Here is a 25,548-nt window from a genome sequence, read left to right on the forward strand (position 1 = left end):
GAGAATTCTAGATCAGAGACCTCTGGTTTTGATGTAATCTGCACCATTATTATCTCTATCAATGTATTTTAATCATAATAATTTAGTGTCTTCTAGTATACAAACATAATCAAACTTTTACTATGTTAAAATGTGGAACTGGAGTAATCTAACTTTGTCAGTCATACTTGAGACCATAATAAATTATCTCTTAATTCTTTGATATGGTTGTTCCATTTTTACTTGAACACAATTGTTTGCTTTTATAATAAATACATCATTAATGGTACATCTCTTTTAGAGGCTGCAGATGTACATTGATATACTCTACACCTAATAATTAAAATCTGCTCTGCAGCAATAAATACCCGCACAAGATCAAGGCAGTCAACATTTCACCATGAAAGTGGGAGGAGCTCACAAAACTGAAGCCCAAACCCAGATGAGAAGCTATTAACAGCTGATGGCTGCTAACCAGGAAGACTCAGTTTCCTGAAAGGTTGTGGTCCTTGATCAATAGACAGTACTCAAGTAGGTGACACTGCACCTATGAGCATATAGGTAGTGGTAATGGGAGTTGGTGGGTTTTAAGCAACAACCAGAAAAGTGATACAAATTAGGGTGGAGTGAGAGGATACTGGGTGGGGTGAAGGGGCGAAAGAAGGGGTACATTTTGTCAAAATGTGTTGAATACATGGATGAAATTTTTTAAAGAATAAACTTATTATATTACAAGATAAAATAAGAGAGGCTTTGTTAAGCCACTGTATTTGAAACAGTTTTTAGATTCAAACTCAGCTTTCTGGGTAAATTCAGTGTCATATTCTGTTACATGCATCATGTGTAACATCATCTCTCATAATGCTTTACAAAGAAGGTATTTAGTATTTGATCCTTCAGTGAAGCTAAAATGGATCACCAAGAATATGTGCAGTAATTAACAGATTTTTTAAGAGATAGTTTATTAGGTTTCAATGTAACATAATTAGAAAATTTTATAAATATGAAAATTTCAAGGACAAAAGCAAACCTGGGACAAGCCAATTATTTAGGTGACAATACCTATCTAAGGCTGTCATGTCTCCCTTAGATATATCATTGGAGAATTAATATGGACAATGAAAATACACATGCCAGGGCCAACTAGGAACTCTCCTCTTGACCAATAATGCATTAAGTGTTCATAGGATGACCTCCAAGAATTAAATGAAGCTTCAAAGTGAGCTGAACTTGAATTCATTCAGGTGAATTTTATGTTAAGAAAACTATAAAAGTAAAGAGAAAGCCCATCTTTCACGTTTTGATATAATTGCAGATAAGGAGTTCAAGGTTACTCTTTGGAGGTAGTTCCCATTCAATTATTTTGGCTATGTGTGAAATATATAAGTAAAGTATCCAGTGACAGCTAGCAAGGGAAGTGAAAGTGAACTTGGAAAGAGCAAAGATCTATCCATCCTAAATTCGCAGTTATGAATGAAAATGTCAGAGAGATGGGCTGAAAACATTAATGAATATTATAGAAGATAGTGTTCAATGGAAACAATCAATAAATGTTGCATATATGTGTGGAATTTTAAAAAATTATTGTTTTAAAGGAATAAGAATAATCTAAATATGCACTTGTGTCCCTCCATCTGACTATCAGATTATTAAAACAATGGTCCCCAAAGTAATTGGAAATTCCTCATGAATTTTATGGCAGGAGAAATAAAAAGGCTGAAGCTTGGTGTCAGCTAGAAGAGGAACTTGTCTGAAAGGAAAGAGATATATCACAGTTCTTAGAATCTTGCAGGAGACAAAGGAATTCAGGCAGTGATGAAGCACCATGGGCAAGATCACAGCTTGACTAGTACTGCTAGCTATAAATATACCCCTTACTGTCTATTTAAGCCTAAACCAGATGTGAGACTGTAAAAACCTTAAAGACAAACGTGGTAAGGGGCGCAGTTCCAGATATCTTTGTTCCCCTTACCAATGTTACCACATTGCATAAATCTCTCTCTCTCTCTCTCTCTCTCTCTCTCTCTCTCTCTCTCTCTCTCTCTCTCTTTCTCCATTTTACTCTTAGTAGTTTGTTTAATCAGATTATTAAGACTGGGTAACTGAACCTAGCTTATGGGGATATTTCAGCACCCAGGTTTTCACCATAACTCTAGTAACACTACTATTTGTGAAACAATCATTGTCTACAAACTACAGGTAATATGGAAATGCCGTCAGTGGTATTTACACAGACTGGATGCTTTCAGAGCTTAGATTCTCTATGTTCTAGTTTCAGTATTGTTTCATACCAAATGCTTTTATAAACACTATATCTCTAATAGATTAAAATATAGTAGTTGTAGTAAACCTACAGAGTTGCCCCCATGAAACATCTCAAGGTCAGTTTCATCAAAGGTGGTTAAAGAAATTACTTAAAAACCAATTAACACCAGACATGTGATTTTTCAACCTTCGAGAATTATAAAAGCAAAATTTTTATACAAGGTGTTACCTGTACCTTGTGCTATCATGCAAGTCTTTGCTGGGATGTAACTTCATTCCTTGGGTGTTAGGGTACCATAGTGTCAATTGTAGACTATGGTACAATGAGTAGAATTTATCTTTAAACAGTACAAGCTAGTCTGAGAAGGGGGTTGAAAGCCATACTTTATTTCTTCCATGTTAAAGTTTCACTACAGAAATGTCTATATTTTGGTTTAAAACTATGTTTACTGAAAGAGAGGATGAGTCATAATTTTGATTCTAGTAATTTTCACTGTCACAGATGTTTAAAGCATTCTGGAATCATTCCTTTTATCAGCTAACTTAATGAAATATATGTTGACAATGATATGGACAATTTATAGAAATGCAGCTATATCCTGGGCATAATGAGCAGTGAGAGACCCGTGTATCAAGACTGTCCTTGGTAATAACATTTTACTAGTCTTTTTTTAAAAAATAAAATACTTATTTGTGGTGAAACTATATGATATAAATAATCTAAAGAAAATGCAAAATTGTTTAGTGGGCTAGTCTCAAATTTATGAAAAAATACAAAGGAAAATATAACAATATATTAAGAAAATCTCTACTTTGTACAAATTTCTACCTGTAATACAAACACCATGACACACAGTTGCATTCCAACCAATACTAACTGATATATTCAGGAAAAATAGTAATAAATGTCAATTAATGATGTTCATTTTAAATATACATACATGTTCAGGCTTATTTCTAGAAATTATTTTGAGGTCAAATGAACAAGTTTCATTTAACCCTTGCTCTTATGAGTAAATGTATATTCTTTTAATAGCTTTCAGAAACTATGGGTTAATTTCTTATTATTAAGACTTTGTTAGGCTGGTTGGTGGTGGCATATGCCTTTAATTCTAGTACTTGAGAGGCAGAGGAAGGTTGCTCCCTTAATTTGTGGCCAGTTTGGTCTATGGATTGACTTTCAGAGCAGCCAAGGTTAAACACAGTATTCTTGTCTTGAAAAATCAGGGGAAAAATGTCTATATTATACAGTAATTACAAATAAAAATGCTCCAAAACTAATGAAACCAAAAACTTCTATGCATCTCAATTAACATATTTCTACATAATTAGAATAATCATTCTGAAAGTTTTTTATTTTTTTAATTTTTAAGAATATTGGAAAAGAATGGAGCATAAATATGATTGTCTTTAACTGATCTAAAGGCAAAACTTTTGCTCTATTATACAAACTATCTTCTAGTGAAAATAAGCAAAGTATTATATCTAATGAATATCAATAAACAAGTATCAAAATTGAATATCAACAAGTAGCTGCTTTTCACCTGAGATGAATAACTCTCAATCAAGTTTGACACTCAAAATTTTATGAAAAGTAAAACAAAACTTGGAACTATTCTCACAATTTTTCCTGGTTAGTTTAGCTGGTAACTCCTCTTATTAGCTCCCATTAAACAAAACTCAAGTTATGACACACAATTGTTTGTTTAATATTTTGCATTAATGTCAAACATTTATTTAAGGAAAGTTGAAGCTATTTCATTTCTGATGCAGAAAAATAAAAGATCAAGAAAAGAATAGCAAACACACCACAGTCAGTTTTACATAGGTATTAGAAAACAGCTATAGTTACATTGACACATTGTTGAGAAATTGAGTCTCTCTAGGATGAAGTACAGCAGCACATTCACTTCAAGCATCATTTCTTTATATGTTAGTTAAAAAGCACTCAAAACTTACCGTTGATCCATCGAGCTTCTGGATTATGAAGTCCAAACCCTTTTCCCAAAAGCTCCTCTAGTGACAGTCTTGTTTCTGAAGAATTTGTTAGCTCATCTGAAAAGAAAAGAAATACAAAGTCAGGATCTTTTTCTATTGCTTTTCTTAAAGGGTGGGACTTAATATTTACAATATTTTGCCTCAAACTGTATGCTAGTGAGATATCAATCTGAAGTGAGCATTTGAGGTAGATTTTGACACTGAAAGAATGTTTTATGGCCTTTTATTTATTTTTAAACAAGGGTCTTATGAAGGGTCTAACTCCTGATCACCTTCCCTTCAACCCCCAAGTATAAATATTGTAGGAGTAGTACATTACCTCATTTGTCCTCAACTTTTTAAAATTAAGTAAAAGGTTTTAATATGAAATTTTTACATCAATTTAAAACATCTATATGAAGGTATACTTTAACACACAGTACATAAAAACAAACAAGAACTACTGTTTTGCAATATTCAAGAAGACCCAGTTTTTGACATTGAATCATAAGCCCAGTTCTCAATTTTCAAACTCTTTAACAGTAAATTTAGATTTTTTTTGTAAGATCTTCACAGGAAAGAGAGAATGTTCTAATTCAAGGCAATTCGAATAAATAGAATGAATACAAAATTGTACCACACAATGACTACCTAGCAAATACTAAGCAAATCTGAGACTTGAATGCCATGTTGAAAGTGTAAAATGCTAAGAAGAAAATAAGTATCATACATTAATCACTGGAAGATGAGTATGATTTGACATTCTTTTTTTTCAAGACCTAGAAATGGAAGGCTACAGGTGAGTTTAAAACACTGTTTGCAATACCCCTTTATATTCAACCAGTTATAGAGAGCAATTTGTCACTTTCTTGCAAAATAATAGCATTGTTTATTTGCTGAGTGAATTCTTCTTGGTGACCTTTTAGCTATGACCTTCCTTCTGACTGAAAACAAAATGTCAAAGACATGTTCTAATCTCAGGTGACTTTATCTTTTAAAAGTTCAGCACTCACTATACCAAGAGCTGGCTGTGGCTTCTCCCCAGTGTCTACAGCAGTCACTCATTTCAAACACAATTGAGAAAATCCATTAACTAATATTATGAATGCCAAGATAATGTTTAAAAATATGAGAATTCTCTGAATTCTACTTTAGGTCAGATTTGCTTATATGGAGATATGAAAAAAAAGGTAAACAAAGACGTACATCCAATTATTTACAGAGCAATCAGAAAGGTCAGAATTTGAACTTTCTTGGAGAAAGAAATGTAGCACAGTACTCAGCAATTAAGAGTACATACTACCTTTCCAGAGTGCATTTTAAGATGATGAATAGGTCCACATATACATATATGTGTGATACATATGTGAATATAGACATGTGCAAAGGTATACTTGAACTTCCAAAGAAACTATACCACTTCCGATGATCTTAGGTATAAATCACTATTCAAATATTCAAAACAATTCAAAACAAACATTTGTAATTCTCAAGCATACCTTTTTCTTCTTTAAATTGATTGCTGTTTCTATTTATGTGTGAGTGTGCATATGAGTGCAGGTTTCCACAAAGGACAGAAGCAGATGTCTGATCAGCTGTATACAGAGTTATAAGTGGTTGCCAAGAGCTGAACTTGGGTCATCTGGAAGATCAGCAAGCCTACTTAACTGCTGATCCATCTCTCAAGCTTACCTCTCCTCTCTCTCTCTCTCTCTCTCTCTCTCTCTCTCTCTCTCTCTCTCTCTCTCACACACACACACACACACACACACACACACACACACACACACACACACACACTCATAAACCATAGCATCTGAAAACTTCAATATTTTCAGTTCGCTGGGAGAATCAACTACTCTCACATTTAATTACAATCTAAAAGTCCAATTCTTGATTTATCATGTAGTTCATTTAACTTCCTATTGGATTTTTTTTTTGGTTTGAAGATTTCTTTTTCTTCTTTCTTTAATTGGATATTTTTTATTTACATTTCAAATGTTATCCTCTTTCCTGGGTTCCCGTCTATAAACACCCTATGCCATCCCCACTCCCCCTGCTTCTATAAGGGTATTCCCCTACCTACCCCATCCCAACTGCCTGACCTGACATTCTGCTACACTAGCAGGGCCCAGCAGTGGCAGGACCAAGGTCTTCTCCTCTTATTGGTGCCCAACTAGGCCATCCTACATACACAGCTGGAGCCATGGGTCTGTCCATGTATACTCTTTGGATGGTGTTTTAATCCCTGGGGGTCTGATTGGTTGGTATTGTTGTTCTTATGGGGTTGCAAACCCCTTCAGCTCTTTCAATCCTTTCTCTAACTCCTCTAATGGGGATCCTGTTCTCAGTTCAATGGTTGGCTGTGAATTTCCACTTCTGTATTTGTCATGCTCTGGCAGGGCCTCTCAGGAGACAACTACACAAGGATCCTGTCAGCATGCACTTCTTAGCATCAGCAATAATGTCTGTGTTTGGTGGCTTTATATGGGCTGGATCCCCAGGTAGGACAGTCTCTGGATGGCCTTTCCTTTGGTCTCTGTTCCAAACTTTGTCTCCGTAATTCCTCCTATGAAAATATTTGTTCTCCCTTCTAAGAATGACTGAAGCATCCACACTTTGGTCATCTGTTTTCTTGAGCTTCTTGTGGTGTGTGGATTGTATCTTGGAATTAATGCTAATAGCTTCTTGATATTGTTAAGAACTGAATACTCCCAGTGCAAGTGACTATTATACATAAGGTTAGTGACTATATGTACTCCATCGAGAAATTTAAAACTTACCTATATGTATAAAATTCTGGAGAATAAAGTATAATATTAATAAAAATTAATGATAATTGAATCTTATTTTTTCACACTCAGTAACATTATATTTGAAAAGTTTTTCATATTCTATCTTAAATAAAGTTTTACCAATCTGTTGTTTAATGAATATTTTCTATGTAATTGTATGTTTATATGTGTTTCTATTAGAAGAGTAATACACACTTGTCCTCACACTCATCAACCAGTTTCTCTCGATGAAAAATACAATTTTGCTGAATGAGACAATAGAAAGTGATTGCAATGGTAAGTTCTCCTGTTGATTTCATTATGTTTATTTGTATTCATTTCCATGTGTGTTTAGTTCTATAAAATCAGTAACAACACCCATACCAGTTAAGATACCAAAAGAGTCTAGACCAGAGGCTTGTGGACCTTGTACCTACTTCTTGCTACCTCTAGTAACCCAACATTGGGCAACCAGTATTCTCCATAGATATTTATTGGGCCATTCTCAGAAAGTCAAGGTCACCAGCCTTCTCTTATACATAAAGGCTGAATTTTGTATAGAAATTTAAGATCCTGTGTGCACAAAATCGAAATGGAAAATTTTGTTGGAACTTAATGTGAGAGGGAAGGAAGAGAAACAGGAGCCTAAGTGTTATGTGGGAGATATAGTAAAAGTACATTTTCTGTATTTCCACAAATGTCAGCCCCAAGTTAAATAAAATATGTCACGTTAAAGTAATAACAAATCTGAGTTAATACTATTGTTAGGCTATAGGAGCATAACAAGAAAATGACTCAAAATCTTCTGCTAAACCCCTAGGATCAGAGCCTGGCTCAGCCATCCTACAGAAGATCTCCACAATTGCACAAAGTTTAGAGAGTGAAGAATTTGGAGCACTCAGTCCTGAAAGGCTTGTGTTCATCAAACCCTTCCCCTCAGAGCTTAGGAATCTATGAGGAAAAATACAGAAAGATTTTACTTTCCAGAAGAGATGGATGACACAGGAGAACAGATGCATCCATAAATCACAGAGACTGTGACAGCATGCACTAGGCCAGCACAGGTTCAAGCCAGAGAGTCTTTCAGTGATGAGTTGGGAAAGTAGACATGAGTTTCCATTTCTAATCAAATAGCTATTTTCAATTGGCATCTTGCAAAGAAAAAAATCATTTCTCTCCAGTGTTGTCTCACTGAGCAAACAAATCACACTTCAGTGTTTCGCCATATACAGCAGTTCTTGGCTACCAAAAACCAAACTCAATGATAACTTTGTAGATAGTTTGTCTCATATTGCTTTGTTTGTTTGTCTTTCTTTCTGGTCTTTTGCATAGCCATTTACAAAAAGAAACGCCATACTTAAATACATTCATTTCTCCATGTGTTCTTTTGAATAAAATCAAGAAAGATTTTTCTTCTTTTGCAACAGCACACACACACACACACACACACACACACACACACACACACACACATATGTTTGCATACAAATGTAAAAATGAATAATCTTCTCAAAAAGGAAACAGGAAACATGCATAAACCCATATTGAAACCTAGTTCCTCATGAACTTACGTTACAGTTAGACATGAAGTGAGATATCTCAAAAATGCATAGTATTTGGATATTTTAATTACTGTCCTGTTAGTTTAACCCCAAAGCTACTTTGAAGCAGAGAGTTTTGGGTACCATTCAGGTACCTGATCACTCCAACAGAACACTACAGGGTGGCCCACAAGCAAACTGATATTACATTGTATATCACTCTCACATGCAAACTGCTCCATAACTTCTATGGAGGGACATTTTACCTCTACTATCAGAAAAATCTCTAAAATTTAGTACTTCCTACTTATTGAGCTTAAGAAGTGTGCTTAAATATAAATTCTCTTGAATTATTTACTATTTAAATATAAAAGTATATTTTATGGCTAGATTAAAAATATGCCCTACTTCAGGCATATTTCTGTCCATCCAGAGCTGTATGAACCACTCCCACAGTTCCCATGGAAGAGAGAACTAGACTGTCAGAAGTACGGACAATCCTGAGAGCTCAGGAGAGACCACCACTTCTGTTTACATTTCTGACCCAAGAGAAACATGCCGATTGCTCTCTGGATACAGGAACACAGGAGCAGCCACCAGAAGGAACCTTCTCATATCTGCCTGCTCCCAGAAATGAACTAAACTGATCCCACAACTCTCTGAACCTAAATCCCGTTGGGGACAGAGTTGAACTCTCAGAAGTGCAGACAATCCTGAGAGCTCAAGGGGAACCGCCATTTCTGCTCACATTCCTGGCCCAAGAGGAAATTGCCTCATGCCCTCTGTATACAGGAACCTAGAGCAGTTAGGGTCAGGACACTTCCAGCTTCTGCCTGAGCCCAGAGTTGAAAGCCAGTCACTAGGAGCACTGATGCACCTGAGAGCAGAGGTAAGACCAACTTTTCTGCTCCAAGCGACCCTGTGATTCCACTTCACACCAGTGAGAATGGCTAAGATCAAAAACTCAGGTGACAGCAGATTCTGGCAAGGATGTGAAGAAACAGGAACTCCCCTCCATTGTGAATGGGATTGCAAACTGGTAAAGCCACTCTGGAAATCAGGCTGGAAGTTATTCAGAAAATTGGACATTGTATTACCTACAGACCCAGATATACCACTCCTGGGAATATACCCAAAGGTTGCTCCAAAATACAAGGACAAATGTTCCACTATGTTCATAGTAGCCTTATTTACAACAGCCAGAAGCTGGAAAGAACTCAGATGCCTTTCAACAGAGGAATGGATGCAGAAAATGTGGTACATCTACACAATGGAGTACTACTCAGGTATCAAAAAAAATGACTTCATGAAATTCATAGACAAATGGATGGAAATACAAAATATCCTAAGTGGGGTAACCCAATCTCTCTCTCTCTCTCTCTCTCTCTCTCTCTCTCTCTCTCTCTCTCTCTCTCTCTCTCTCCTCTCTCTCTCTCTCTCTCTCTCTCTCTCTCTCTCTCTCTCTCTCTCTCTCTCTCTCTCACACACACACACACACACACACACACACACACACACACACACACAGTATGCACTCACTGATAAGTGGATATTAGTCCAAAAGGTTGAATTATCAAAGATACAACCCACAGATCACAAGAAACTCAAGAAGAAGGACAAGCAATGTGCAGATGCTTTAGTCCTTCTTAAAAGGGGAAACAAAATTAATTATAGGAGGAATTATGGAGACAAAGTTTGGAGCAGAGACTGAAGGAATGGACATTCAGAGCCTGCCCCACCTAGGGATCATACATATATATATATATATATATATATATATATATATATATATATATATATCCACCAAAATTAGATAATATCGATGAAGTCAAAAAGTGCATGCTGCCAGAAGCCTGATATAGTCATCTACTGGGAGGCTCAGCCAGAGTGTGACAAATACAGAGGCCAATGCTAACACCAAACAATTGGACTGAGAATGGGGTCCCCATTGGAGAATTTAGAGAAAGGTTTGAAGGAGCTGAAGGGGCTTGCAAACCCATAAGAACACCAATATCAACAAACCAGAGCTTCCAGGGACTAAACCACCATCCAAAGAGTATACATGGACAGATCTATGGCTCTAGTTGCATATGTAGCAGAGGATGACCTTGTTGGGCACCCATGGGATGAAAAGTCCTTGGTCTTGCCAAGGCTGGACCCCCTAGTGTAGGGGAATGTCAGGATGGGGAGGCGGGAAGGTGTGGTGGTTGGGAAAGCAGAACACCCTTATAGAAAAAGCTAGAGAGGGGTGAGATACAGGTTTTGTGGATGGGAAATAAGGAAAGGGAATAACATTTAAAATGTAAAAAAAAAAAATCCAATAATTAATATGCCCTAAATGCTCATATGTTGAAAAAGTGATATCCCAGGCAGCAAGATTCAGAGGAGCTGCTTTGGAGAAAACATTGCTTCCTGAGGACTCCTGCTTTACCCATAGAGTCATCTAGTGCTGGGCTTATAGTATGATGAGTGGTTGATCAATGGTGATGGAAACTTTAGGTAGTCTTCAGTGAGTCCCTATGGGACTCTATCCTAGCCACACCTTCCCCTCATACCTTACTCCTTTCTTCTCTTTCATTCCCAGTATTCCACATCACTTCTGCTGCCTTGTCTTCTCCACTCTATCCATTTCTTTTACTCTCCACTCCCCTCCCCTTCCACCTGTTGCTAACCCCTTTGCACTGCCTTTTTCTCCAGTTCTTCCTCCTTTCATCTTCATTCCTATACTCTTCTGTCTTTCTCTTTAAATCCCCTTTGCTCCTATTAATTTGTTCTGTTGCATTATTCTTCAACTTGAAAACTTTCCATCCTGGAGCAGTGTTCACTGAGATTCAGCAAGTTCCAAACTGAAGTTGTCCCATCCTGGAGTGGATGTTCAAGACTTTAGAGGTAAACAACTCTAGGAAATCCAAAAAAAAAAAAAAGCTAAAAGACTTACAAGCTTCTTTCCCCCTGAAAATTAACTAAGCTGGGAAGAAGAAACTCTTATCTAAGAAGCTGCCTACAGTGTGTTCAAGAAGTTCCAGGGATACAGCATTTTTGATTCATTGCACAGACTAGAGTGACTTTTGTAGATACCACTACCTTGATACTCAAGTTCCTATAAGAAACTCCTATAAATCTAGTCTAATTAAAGGACCTAAACTTTGATCTGTTCTTAGTTCGATATGTACTGTCACTGGATGCTTGTTCATGCCTTCCTTGCAAAAACCACACACCACCGGAATAAGGTGATCGGCAACTCTGGGTGACTGCCTCCCTCACTTAGTTTGCGAATCTCCATTTATAAGCCTCTAAATCTGTTATAAAATTAAATACTTTCTCATTTTGAATTGGATTTTCCCAAACATTATGATCTAGTGATTGGATGATGAGGATTCAAATTTCCCCATGCACACATCTACTGCTACTGATAAGTGAGCAATCAGTGTAGGAAGCAGGGCAGAGGTGAAGGGAGTAGATCTTCAGAGTCCCCCTTCGGAATATCCCCAGCCTCTATTGTCTCCTTCTCTTCCACCATCAGTGCCCCTCCCTTCTCTCTTCTCTTACTCCACTCCCTATGCCTTTATTTTCTATTCCTCTGTTCCCCCATCTGTCTATCCTATGTTCTACACTTCTGGCAACTTTTATAACATTATCTTCCAAATGGAAAATATCTTAGTTGGGGTTTTATGGCCGTGAAGGAACCCCATGACTACAGCAACTCTTATAAAGGGAAACATTTAATTGGGGCTGGCTTAGATTTTCACAGGTTTAGTCCATTATCATCATGGAGAAAAGCATGGTAGCACTCAGACACACAAGCTGATAAAGAAAGAGCAGAGAGCTCTAAATTTTGATCCATAGGCAACAGCAGAAGAAAGTGTGCCACACTGTGCATAACTCTAATGCTTATTAGAAACCTCAAAGCCCATGCCCACAGTACCATACTTCCTCCAACAAGGCCATACCTCCTAAGAGTGCTACTCACTATGGGCCAAGCACTAAAAAACTTGAGTTCATAGGGAGCACGGCTATTCAAATCACTACTGAAGGCTTTCTATCTAGACAGGAAATGCCTTAAGTCCCAGGCAGTTCTAAATAGCAAAGTGGCTCACATATGTTCTATGTTTATTCATGTTTGCTAGTCTAAAAGCCTATCACAGTATAATTATTGCCTTTAATGTGATGAACATTGTCTAATCCTGTAAGCCTATGCTGTGGTTATGAGTACCACAAAAGAACAGAAAAAATGAATTATAATAATAAAAACAAAAACAGTGTTTGCAGAACTATAAAAAGGATCCAAAACTTTCAAACAGCTACAGAGTATAGAAGCAGCTAAATTGTTCCTCTTTTGCAATAGGATTCAGTAGAGGAACAAAAATTGAAAATTTCATGTTCTTTCTGGGCTCTAGTCTGTCATTTACGATCATAGACTATTATTGGCATTTCTGTTCTTTTTCCCAAAAAATCCAATCTTATTCTTAAATGGCCTTTGGAAATGAGTTGCTGCATAATCTTAGAAGAGAAAAGTTACATCCTTCAGTATTGAACAGACGAAAAGCTAATTGATAGACATTGAGTTCTACAATTCTCTTCACAGGAAATAATTGTGTTACTTTTTATCTGGCTTATTCTTGATATCAGAGGTTCAGAAATATTTCTTTTAATTTAAAAACCCATTTGAAATAATTTCCTGTTAAAACATGAATAAAAGGAAAGATCTAATCAAGTGATTCAGTATCCTGCCCCTGCCCTCCCAACACCCAACCAAGAAACGAAAGTCAATGTGCATCCTGTACAGGGAATGGTCCCTCCATCATATCCCAGCTAACTGTGACTCCACTGCCTTCTGCTGTTTTATACACTGTGTTTTCTATATGACTGTTTTGCTTTCATTATCCATGGTAAATGTTGATAAAAGGCATTCCTGTAATGTGCTTTCTTTCGAGAAATTTTTGTCCTTAAATTTTCAATATATTTATTAGTGGAAAGATGCCATGTCACTGAGATGGAATTCAGAGGACATCTCAGGGAAGTGAGTTCATTCTGGGACTTCCCTGGTGATAAGCACCTTCACCTACTAAACCAAACCCCGTGTGTCATTCTCACGTGACGGGAGAAAAAAAAAAGCTCTGCAACTCTTCTCTCTTAATAAAATTGACTGAAAAGGCAGAGAACACACCATTGGAATAAAGTTTAGATTCTAAATTTTTAAAAGAACTTGATATTGGGGACAGGACCTTTCCCATTTCAATCTGTACCACTGAGCTGACCATGTACCATAGCTCTCCATACCCAAATTCCCCCTGAAAAGAGCTGGTCTCCCAGGAGTGCTGACACACCTGAGAGCACAGGTAAAACCACCACATATGCTCAAGTAACTAGCCCAAGAGGAATCCACCCAGATCTCTCAGGACACAGGAACTTAGGAGCAGCCTGTGTCAGGATCCTTCCAGTTTCCATTTGCACCAGAGCTGATCTTTCCTCTGCCCCAGCTCTCCATAACCAAACCCTGCCTGAAGAGAGTTGCTCTCTCAAGAGTGCTAATACAACTGAGAGCGAAGGTGAAACCACCACTTCTGTTTATATACCAGCTGAAGAGGAATCAGCCCAGATTCCTCAGGACACAGGAACCAAGAAACAGCCAGGGACAGGACTTTTCCATTTTCTCTCTGCACCCTCGAACGGAAACTGTGACACATCTCTCCATACCCAAGTTCTACCTGGAGAGAGCTGATCTTCCAGGAGTGCTTAAACACAGGTTTACAGGAGCCACAGTGAGAGGCAGAAAGACCAGCTAACACCATAGATAACCAGATGGGGAGAGACAAGTGCAAGAACCTAATCAACAGAAACTAAGGTTACATGGCATCATCAGAAGCCAGTTCTCCAACTGTAGCAAGACCTGGATACCCCAACACACAGGAAAAGCAAGATTCTGATTTAAAATAATATCTTATTATGATGATAGAGGGCTTTCAGAAAAACATTAATAACTCCCTTAAGAAGTACAGGAGAACACAGGTAAATAAGTACAAGCCCTTAAAGAGGAAATACAAAAATCCCTTAAAGAATTACAGGAAAACACAACCAAACAGGTGAAGGAATTGAACAAAACCATGCAGAATTTAAAAATGGAAATATCAACAATAAAGAAATCATAAAGGGAGACAATCCTGGAGATAGAAAACCTAGGAAAGAGATCAAGAGTCATAAGTATCACCAGCAGAATATAAGAGATAGAAGAGAGAATCTCAGAGGCAGAAGATACCATAGAAAACATTGACACAACAGTCAAAGAAAATGCAAAGGGCAAAAAATCTCCTAACCCAACCCATGCTGTCCAGGAAATATAGGACTTAATGAGAAGACCAAACCTAAAAATAATAGATATGGAAGAGAATGAAAAGTCCCAACTTAAAGGGCCACTAAATATTTTCAACACAATTATACAAGAAAACTTCCCTAACCTAAAGAAAGAAATGCCCATAAACATACAAGAAGCATACAGAACTTCAAAAAGATTGGACCAGAAATAGTCAAAAACTAAATGCACAAAACAAAACAAAATATTAAAAGCAGTAAGGGAAAAAGATCAAGTAATATATAAAGGCAGACTGATCAGAATTATACCAGACTTCTCAACAGACACTATGAAAGCTACATGATCCTGGCCAGATGTAACACAGACCGTAAGAGGCTACAAATGCTAGCCCAGGCTATTATATCCAGCAAAACATTCAATTACCATAGATGAAAAAGGCAGGGAGGAAGCAGGAAGAGGGAATAGTTGGGGAAGGGGACACCCTTATAGAAGAAGAGGAGAGGATGGAATAGGGGGCTTATGGCTGGGAAAGCAGGAGAGTGAATATAATTTGTCATGTAAATAAAAATATCCAGTAATTAAAAACAAATTACACCAGGCTTCTTGACAGATATTATGAAAGCTAAGAGATTCTGGACAAATATCACATAGACCCAAAGAGAACACAAATGCCAGCCCAAGCTAATATATCCAGCAAAATTATCAATAATCATAGATGAAGAAAGCAAGATATTCTATGACAAAAACAAATTTACACAATATCTTTCCAGAAATCCAGCCCTACAAAGGATAATATATAGAAAACCCAAACAAAAGATGGGAAACCACCCCTAGCAAAAAGCAAGAAATTATTCTTCTTTCAACTAACCCACAAGAAAATAGCCAAACAAACACAATTCCTCTTCTAACAACAAAAATAACAGAAAGCAATACTCACATTTTCTCAATATCTCTTTACATCAATGGACTCAATTCCCCCAATAAAAAGACATAGCCTAAAAGACTGGTTATTTAAAGAGGGCCCAGCATTTTGCTGCATATAGGAAACACACTTCAATGACAAAAACAGACACTGCCTCAGAAAAAAAGCCTGGAAAATTTTTTTCAAGCGAACTGTCCCAAGAAACAAGCTCCAGAAGGAAGGACACTTAATATTCATCAAATCCACCATGATGAAATCTCAATCCTGAATAACTATGCTCCAAATGCAAGGGCACCTACATTCATAAAAGAAACCTTCCTAATATTCAAAGCACACATTGCCACTCACACAATAATAGTGAGAGAATTCAACACCCTCTTCTTATCAACAGACGGATCATGGAAACAGAAACTAAACCGAGACAGTTAAACTAATATAAGTTATAAACCAAATGAGCTTGACAGATATCTATAGAACATTTCATCCTAAAAAAAAGAATATACCTTTTTCTCAGTACCTCATGGTACCTTCTCCAAAACTGACCATATACTCAGTCACAAAACAGGCCTCAAATGATATAAATGGATTGAAATAATCCAATGCGTCCTATCAGATTACCAAGAACTAAAGCTGGTTTTTAATAACAAAACAATAGAGAGCCCACATATACATGAAAGCTGAACAATGCTCTACTCTTTGATAACTTAGTCAATAAGGAAATAAAGAAAGAAATTAAAGACTTCTAAGAATTTAATGAAAATGAAGGTACAACATATGCAAATTTATAAAACACAATGAAAACAGTCTTACAAGGAAAACGCAGTCCTGAGTGCCTCCCAAAAGAAACTGTAGAAAGCATACACTAACTGCTTGATTGCACACCTAAAAGTTCTAGAACAAAATGAAGCAAATACAACAAAGAGGAGTAGATGGCAGAAAATAAACAATTGCAGGGCTCAAAAAAAAAAACAGGTAGAAAGAAATACAACTATACAAAGATTCAATAAAATCAGGAGTTGGTTCTTTGAGAAAATCAACAGGATAGATAAAACCTTAGCCAGAATAACAAGAGTGCACAGAGAGAGTATCCAGATTAATAAAATGATAAATGTAAAGGCAGACATAAGAACAAAAACTAAGGAAATTCAAAAAAATCATCAGATCTTACTTGAAAAGCCTATACTCAACAAAACTGATAATTCTTTAGGAAACGAACAATTTTCTAGACAGATACCAGGTACCAAAGTTAAATCAGAATCTGATAAGCCATCTAAACAGTTCCATAACTCCTAAAGAAATGGAAACAGACATTAAAAGTCTGCGAACTAAAAAAAGCCCAAGGGGAAATCAGTTTAGTGCAGAATATTATCAGACCTTCAAAGAAGACCTAATACCAATACTCTTCAAACTATTCCACAAAATAGAATCAGAAGGAACACTATGTTCCAATTGGTTCTGTGAAGCCTCAGTTAATCTGATACCTAAACCACACAAAGACCCAATAAAGAAAGAGAACTTAAGACAAATTCCCTTTATGCATATCAATGCAAAAATATTCAATAAAATTCTGAGAAACCAAATCCAAGAACACATCCAAACAATCACGTAAGTTTCATCCCAGGGATGCAGAAATGTTTCAATATATGGAAATCCATCAATATAATTTACCACATAAACAAATTCAAAGAAAAAATATCATTATTTCATTAGATGCTGAGAAAGCATTCAACAAAATTCAATAGCCCTTCATGTGAAAAGTCTTGGAAAGATCAGGAATTCAACTCCATACCTAAACATAGTAAAAATAAATATACAGTAAACCAGTAGCCAACCTCATACTTAATGGAGAGAAACTTTAAGCAATCCTACTAAATCAGGGACAAGATAAAGCCACCCACTGTCTCTCTACCTATTCAATATAGTACTTGAAGTCCTAGCTAGAGCAATTAGGCAACAAAAGGAAGTCAAAGGGATACAAATTGGAAAGGAAGAGATCAAAGTATCACTATTTTCAGATGATATGATATCATATTTAGGTGACTCCAAAATTCCACCAGAGAACTCTTACAGCTGATAAACAACTTCATCAGCCATGGTTGGAAATAATATTACCTCAAACAAGTCAGTAGCCTTCCTGACTCAAATTATAAATGTGCTGAAAAAATAAATTAGGGAAATGACTCCCTTCACAATAGTCCCAAATAAGATAAAATACCTCGATGTTACACTAACCAAGCAAGTGAAAGATCTGTATGACAAGAACTTCAAGTCTCTGAAGAAAGAAATTGAAGAAGATCTCAGTAGATGGAAAGACCTCACATGTTCATGGACTGGCAGGATTAACATAGTAAAATGGCCATTTTGCCAAAAGCAATCTACATATTCAATGCAATTCCCATCAAAATTCCAACTCAATTTTTCATAGAGTTAAAAATAAAAATTATAAGACCCATTTGCAATAACAAAAAATAAAGAGATAAATCCTATCACTGAAGAAACCATATAATTGAGTCTTAAACCGTAAAAAAAAAAAAACCAAGCTGGTATGGACATGAAAGCATCATTCTTCTTGATTAGATTTTATACCACTGGGAGGTGCTGTGCATGTGCTAAAGGAGAAACACAATCATCATTCTTATCCAGCTGTTAACTTTACTATCTACACTAAAGACTGGTCGGTCTGACATGATTTCTAAATGCAGTAGTTGCACAAATGTCACAGAGGTAACCAACCCATTTCTTTGATTGCATTTTTGGGTTGTTTCACAAGATGAAACCCATATCTGACACTGTTATTAGGGATAAGACAGTGGAGCTAGGAAGGTCGTAGAATCTATTGAACAACCTACAACTATTATTCTACAGGAGAGACAAAGTATATTAAACGTACTCTTAATAATCTGTTGTAACAGTCATAAATTAGTGTATCTCTCAACCTTTGTCATAAAACCTTCTTGTTGCAATAGATGGTGATCAACGTAGAGAATCATAGCTCATCAAGGTGTTAAGAATAAGTGATTTAAGTTGCTAAGTGCTGAGTGGGATATTGTATCATACTCATTGCTCCCACAGCTCAGGGATCAATGAGAATGAAGGGAGAAAAGATTGTAAGAGCCAAAGTCATGAATGCCTAGTAAGAAACAGTCTTCTGGACAAAACTAATAACTAATCACAGTGAATTCTGGCTTAACTGTGTTTGAAGACTGAGGTAACCCATCAACTAGCTTTTAATAGTAACATTTTTAAAAGAAAAATTATTTCTTCATATTTAATTAAAAAGTTAAATACTTAGGTACATTAACCAAACATACATGTTTTAGCTTATACTTGGTTTAAAAAATAAGTAATGGTTTTGCATGCCTTGGATCTCAGCAGCTGAATGGCAGAGATAGCTAGGACTGTTCTACATAGATGGACCATATCTTAAAACAAATGAACAAACCAAAACCCAAAAGAAGGAAGGAGGAGAATAAAGGAGAAGGGAGAGAGAGAGATGGTGAAAAAGGAAGAGAGGGAGGATGGAGAAGGAGGATGGAGAAGGGGGGGGGAGTTTGGGAAGAACTTGACACTGGGCCTTAGGAACCACTGAAGGCCAGACAAAATTTTACTATGGAAAGAGTAATCAACAAGAAGTCCTAACAATAGCTGAGGAACTATTGTCAGTTGGTAAATTCAGGAAAAGGGAGAGTCAGTTTTTTAACAGTGTAACCCTGGTATGTTCATCATGCTTCAGTTAATAGTCACATACCCAAGAGTATTTAGATAGCACTTGTTAGATAGACATAATGGTTGTTTCTTAAAGAGGACATGAAATTGGGTAGAAAAAGGGGTTAGATCTAGAAGGACTTGTGGGAGATAGATAAATATGATCCAGGTACCTTGTATAAAGTTCTTAAAATTCAGTAAAAAAAGAAAGACATGAATGAACATTTTCTTCTTCAATAAACTGTAGTTATTAATGACTATTTAAGAAATAGAGTTCATGATAAGCTTGGTGAGACACACCTTTAATCCTAGTATTCAGAAGGCAGAGGTAGGCAGACCTCTGTGAGTTTGAGGCTAACCTGGTCTACATAGAGAATCCAGGTAAGCCAGGGCAACACAGTAAGACCCTGTGTGAAAAATTAACAGGCATAAAAGGAGTGCATGCTGATGGGATAGAAGAAAAAGCTCACAGATATATTTGGGTATAAGCTTATAAACACTGTTGTTCTTAGACTTATCTTTATATTCTTTTGTAAATGAAGGCAGATGACTCAACTCATTAAGTGTCAGTCATTATTATGACACAAAATAGATGGAGCAGTAGGAAGGACTTTCAATTTTTCTATACCAAAAATACAAGTTATTTTATTGTTTTAACTGGGGGACATATTTGTTCCATATTTTTATATTCAAAACATGTCCATGTATTGTCTCTGATTTACTATTACATTCCATTGGGCAAACATGTTAAACACAACCTCAAAGGCATATGTATATATATATTACCTTACCAGAGAACTCAACATTTCCTTTTGAGCAAATTTGACCAAGATGGAGGCCAAGTATGAATTCTCCATTTCTATCCTGAGGCTTCCAGTCTGTAGTTTGTGGCATTTAGCTTATTTGCATTCTGTGTCTCGTATATTTTGGATCTATCCCCATTGCCTGTGTCTCTAGCAGAGCGTTTTGCTCTCTATTTATTGAACAGTACAGAAAGTATCACATGTGGAAGGAATGAGGCACTGCATAGAAATCTTTAACGGAATTTTAAAGGGATTAAGTTACTGATTCCAACAGATCCCAACTGTCCAAGAGAGCAAACAGTACTGCAAACATGCCATTATTAAATTATAGCCCCATGTTGACTTCAACATTTATAGCAGACATTTGTTGTACCAAATTTCTTTCAAACCATTGGCTATTTTTAACATATGATTACCATACCACACATTCATACACGCATATTGCTCTGAGCCAGAGGCACAAATACATAAGTTTAACATTGTGCAATAGCCTAGACTATAAAAGTTGACTGAGTAATCCAAGGCAAGTACAGTTTTTTGCTCCATAGTTCTTCTAAATGTAGGTTAAATAAACAGGCTGCATGCACAATAGGAGAGCAAACCAAGTCTCAATGACCTCAAACAGTATTGTTAACTCAGCTGTGGGGCCAGGAAACCTTCCAGCCTTTTAGACTGTAAACAATCTTTTCGTAAACATACATCATCACACCACCTAAAACAGTGTCTAATTGTTCTAATACTTAGTGAAGACGTGCAATAAAATGGAAAGTTCATCCAGGTGTCTGTTTTTTGAAGTGTTCTGTCAGTTTGAAGGGTTCAAATATTAACCTGTAGACCAGATCTGTGTATAAAAAAGAAACATCTGGCTACTTGGAATGGGGCATGTTTAATTCTAAATCACTCAGTTTCACTTTAGTAAAAGGTAAAATGAATAAAAAAAAAAGTCTGTAAATCTATTCTGCCACGACTACATGGCTGAGTGTAATCCCTGGAAATAGTACTTGTAACTGGGATATATTAGGAATTTGCTTTCATAATATTACCTTTTCTCTTTGGTATTATTTCTACTTAACATTTTTTCCTGTGTGTAAAAATAGCTTTCTTGTTTTCAAAAAAAAGAAGGAAAGAAAGAAAAGTAAGTTAGCAATTTCTGCAGCAATATTATGTGTAAGCCTTTTGACTTGATATTTTATATAATATTACACGCAACATGTAACTAAACTGAGCTTCTAAACCAGAATAAATTTGAATATATGCTTTTTCCTTCTAGAATATGCTTACAAGTGAGAACTTGATACATTGTATTTTCTTCTTTGATTTACTATTAGATTAGGCATGACTGACTATTATTTTAAGTGTGCAAAACTGTGTATACACACGTGTATCTTTGCACCCAACTGTATGTGCACATTTAGAGACCAGAGACTGACATGAGATGTCTTCTTCAATTGCCCTCACTTTTGTCTTTGAGACAGAGTTGCTCATTCAACCTGAAGCTCACCACTTTAGCTACACTGGATGACAAGAAAGTCGACAGAATCTACCTGTTTCTACATTATAGCACCGGGGTTATAAATGCTTGATCCAACATCCAGCTTTTATGTATGTTTGAGGGACATGAAGTCAGGTTCTGACGAGTATATAAGAAGCACTGCACCCAGGAACTCATCTCTCTAGTGATTGTCTTTTTATATTGTTGTGTGGGCCGAGTATGTATATTATGTGTGTATTAATGTGTGAGTGAGGGTGCTAATACTCATGTACCATGCACACGTACAGAGATCAGAGGCAATGCAGGTCTTGGTCATCATCTATACATAAAAAATAAATAATGGATTCATAATAACAACAACAAAGGTAATAATAACAACAATATGAATGTATAGTTGAAGCAGCGAGGTACAACTGTAAGTAAACAGAAAATGTGAGCCACTGGCAAATTTGAGAAATTTACAACAGCAAAGACAGGCAAAGAGGCTGCAGCATTACTTAGTCATTAAAGTGGCAAAAAATTTGATTTTTGGAACCCATGTAAATGCCAGGTGAGCATCCTGAATGTTTCCCTTCTCACCTTGGAAGGCAGAGAGAGTACATTTCCCAGTAGAAGCTAGACAGCAACACAGCTGTATTGGCAAGCTGTAAGTTTAACCTACTGATTCTGTATCAATTGAGTAAGGTGGAAAATGATGGTGTGGAATACAAGATGTCCTTCTTTGATTCTGTACATGTTCAATCCCACATATATGTCAACATACATACAAAAAAGTATGCGAAGCTTACATATAAAGTGTGCTTGCAACTTTTGTCTTGTATGATTATGTAGCTTAACAATAGACACACATGCACATGCATGCATGCATACTTGTACACACATACACACATACACACACACACACTCACACACACACACACACACTCACCATCACAACCACCAGGAGCCATCATAATGTGAGTCATAGAATAAAAGATAAAGAGTGTAAGTGGAAGAGAGGCAGTAATCCAAATCACTAGGTTTCTATGAGTGGGAATCATAGAAAATAAATTATTAATCTTTTCTTCCTAAAGTTATATCATTATTGATGTGACTTCCTCCCCAGGCAAAGGAAGGGGGAACTGTAGCTATAGATACCTCAGTGACTGGGAATCAGAAATAAATTGGGATCTATATGTTTGAGTGAATTGCTTTTCATTTAAAGAATGATGTTCCAAAGTCTATTCTCCCAGATTTACTTTTCTCTAGATATTTCTTGAATGGGGCAGGGATTTACATGCATTTAAATAATTTAGAAAAAGTGAAATAATGTGAATATGTATACCAGAACAATAAAGATAATCAGAATCATTCTACTTAAATTGCCAGTTTCCAGAGCAAAGATAAAATGTAGGAAATACTTTTAAAAATAATATTATTTAATTTTAACCATTAAAAATTAGCACACATGATAAGGGAATTCTTTATTGCATTGTCATGAATACATCTATCTATACTTTATTCATATTTATCCTTCTATTCGACAGTCTGCCCCTGATCCTTATTTCAACTCTTCATCTCTTCTCCAAACTGTTGGTGAGAATGGAAACTTGGTGAAGCCACTATGGAAGTCTTGGTGAGGTTCCTTAAAACACGAAAAAATATAGAAAACGTATACACTGCAGCTATACTATCCCTGGGTATATACCTGAAATACTCTACATCAACATACAACAAAGAAGCCCACATCCACATTTATCATCACTATACTATTCATAATTGCAAAGAAATGGAAGGAGTCAATAAATCCATCCATGGATGGGCATATAAGAAAAATATGGAATTTTATACTCCTAATCAGATTTTACATAGCTATAAGATATATGTAAGATGAAGGAAGTCATAATATTTGCAGCAAAACAAATGGAATGGGAGATCATGTTATGTGAAAAACAGCTAGATTCAAGCCAGTAAACACCCATGTTTTATCTCATATGCACAAATAGAAATGTGTGTATGAGTGTGAGTGTGTGTGTGTGTGTGTGTGTGTGTGTGTGTGTGTGTGTGTGTGTGTGTGTAGCACAACAAGAAGGCAGAGAGGAAACCACAATAAGGGAAGAAGATCTTTTAATGTAAGGGAATAAATTGTCTATTGTTTATTGTTATATCATCTGTAATTATTATCCAGCAGTCAATTATCATCTATCATTTATTACTATTATTTATCTATTATGTAATCTATGTATTACTAAATATATTTATCTACAATCTGCAAACCATTTATTTATATCTATATTTGCCATCTTTCATCTACTGTCATATCTACTATCATATCATCTATCTGTTTATCATCTCTTACCTATCATTTATTCTTCTCTATCATCCACTTAATCCAATAGAGTTAGGTTTAAACTAATGGAATAATTCTTCAATATGGAATGGTGGCATACAGTTCAGAGTAAGCAAATTCAATTATCACCTCTATTTCTATGCAGGAGAACAATTTTCTATTAAATTATCGTCTTCTAAAAACATTGCAGAAAAATAGATTAAGAACGTTTTTTATTTTTCTTTTATTGGATTTTTATTTACATTTCAAATGTTATTACCTTTCCTGGTTTCCCAGAAATAAGATGCCTATAACATCCTTCTTCCTTTCTTCTATAACGGTGTTCCCCTTCCCATTCACCCCCCGAACATTCCCTACACTGGGGGTCCAACCTCGGCAGAACCAAGGGCTTCTCCTTCCATTGGTGCCCAACAAGGCCATCTACTGCTACATATGCAGCTATAGCCCTGTTTTTAAGTGGAGGAAATAGCTGAATGTAATTACCCTTTTATTGGTAGACTTCCCAGGTACAAAGCTACCTTGTGCTATCACAATTCTAGTTATAAAGAAAATAGTTCAGAGAAAAAGACTAAAAGCATGGAAAATTATATAAAGTCATTTGGTGATATACAATTTTGTATTATATGGTTTAGCAGAGAAAATGTGTGCTTTTATTTTATCAAGGGCATTTATCTTTCAGTAAAATTATGACAGGTAAAATAAAAATTTAAGTTATGGTTTTTAACTTCTAAATTATGTTTTCCCAGTGTCTAAGTGAATTTCTCTACATATACATATACTTTCCATCTGTTGAGTAATTTCGACAGAAAGATGACAAGCTGAGTATGATCGCCACAAAGTCATGTAAAGGTAATAGAAGAGAACTGACTCTACCAGGTTGTCTTTTCCATGTCCACACCTGTGCTGTAATACATGCACCCAGATGTACACTACACACACACATGACAGTAATAAGTAAAGTTGCAAAATGAAATCCTTTGGTTGAATGTTAGCTATTATACTTTATAACACTCAAGGAAGTACTTCATAATATGAAGAAATAGTGTACTTCAGGTTAGCAGTGGATAGTAAGATAAAACAGTATGTGTAAGCAGTGCGTGCCCCATCTGGAATGTGGTAAACTTCAATAATTATTATGTGCTACAAAAGAATTTCTTCTGACCTTTACAAAGTTACACGCATTTTCATATACACTAAATTTCATTATGTTACTTTTTGAACAATGTAAGAAAATTAGAAAGAAATAAAATAATCAAACTAGTACAAAATTGTAACTATTATTCTACTTATGCATCAGAAATGTCAATAACAAGCAGCAATTGGACCAATAGAAATGGCTCAGCCTTTAAGAGCTTTTGTTGCTCTTGCAAAGAAGCCCAGTTTGGTTCCTGGCATCCATATTGGGTGGTTCTCAACCACTTGTAACTCCAGTTCCAATAAATCTAATGCCT

General features: G+C 36.1%; 1 protein-coding gene across 1 annotated transcript in view; it reads right to left on the reverse strand.

Moving 5' to 3' along the window:
• Window positions 1–1,712: 1,712 nt before the first annotated feature.
• The window catches only part of LOC116911580 (inactive dipeptidyl peptidase 10-like), a 188,289-nt gene continuing 164,453 nt past the window's right edge, over window positions 1,713–25,548 (reverse strand). The window contains exons 3-4 of the mRNA XM_032915562.1: window positions 4,204–4,299; window positions 1,713–1,729 (exon numbers count right to left, since the gene is read on the reverse strand). Coding sequence (XP_032771453.1) covers window positions 1,713–1,729; window positions 4,204–4,299 — 113 coding nt within the window. The remainder of the gene's footprint in view (window positions 1,730–4,203; window positions 4,300–25,548) is intronic.

The sequence above is a fragment of the Rattus rattus genome, chromosome 10 (genome assembly GCF_011064425.1).
Source record: "Rattus rattus isolate New Zealand chromosome 10, Rrattus_CSIRO_v1, whole genome shotgun sequence".
NCBI classification, from domain to species: Eukaryota; Metazoa; Chordata; class Mammalia; order Rodentia; family Muridae; genus Rattus; species Rattus rattus.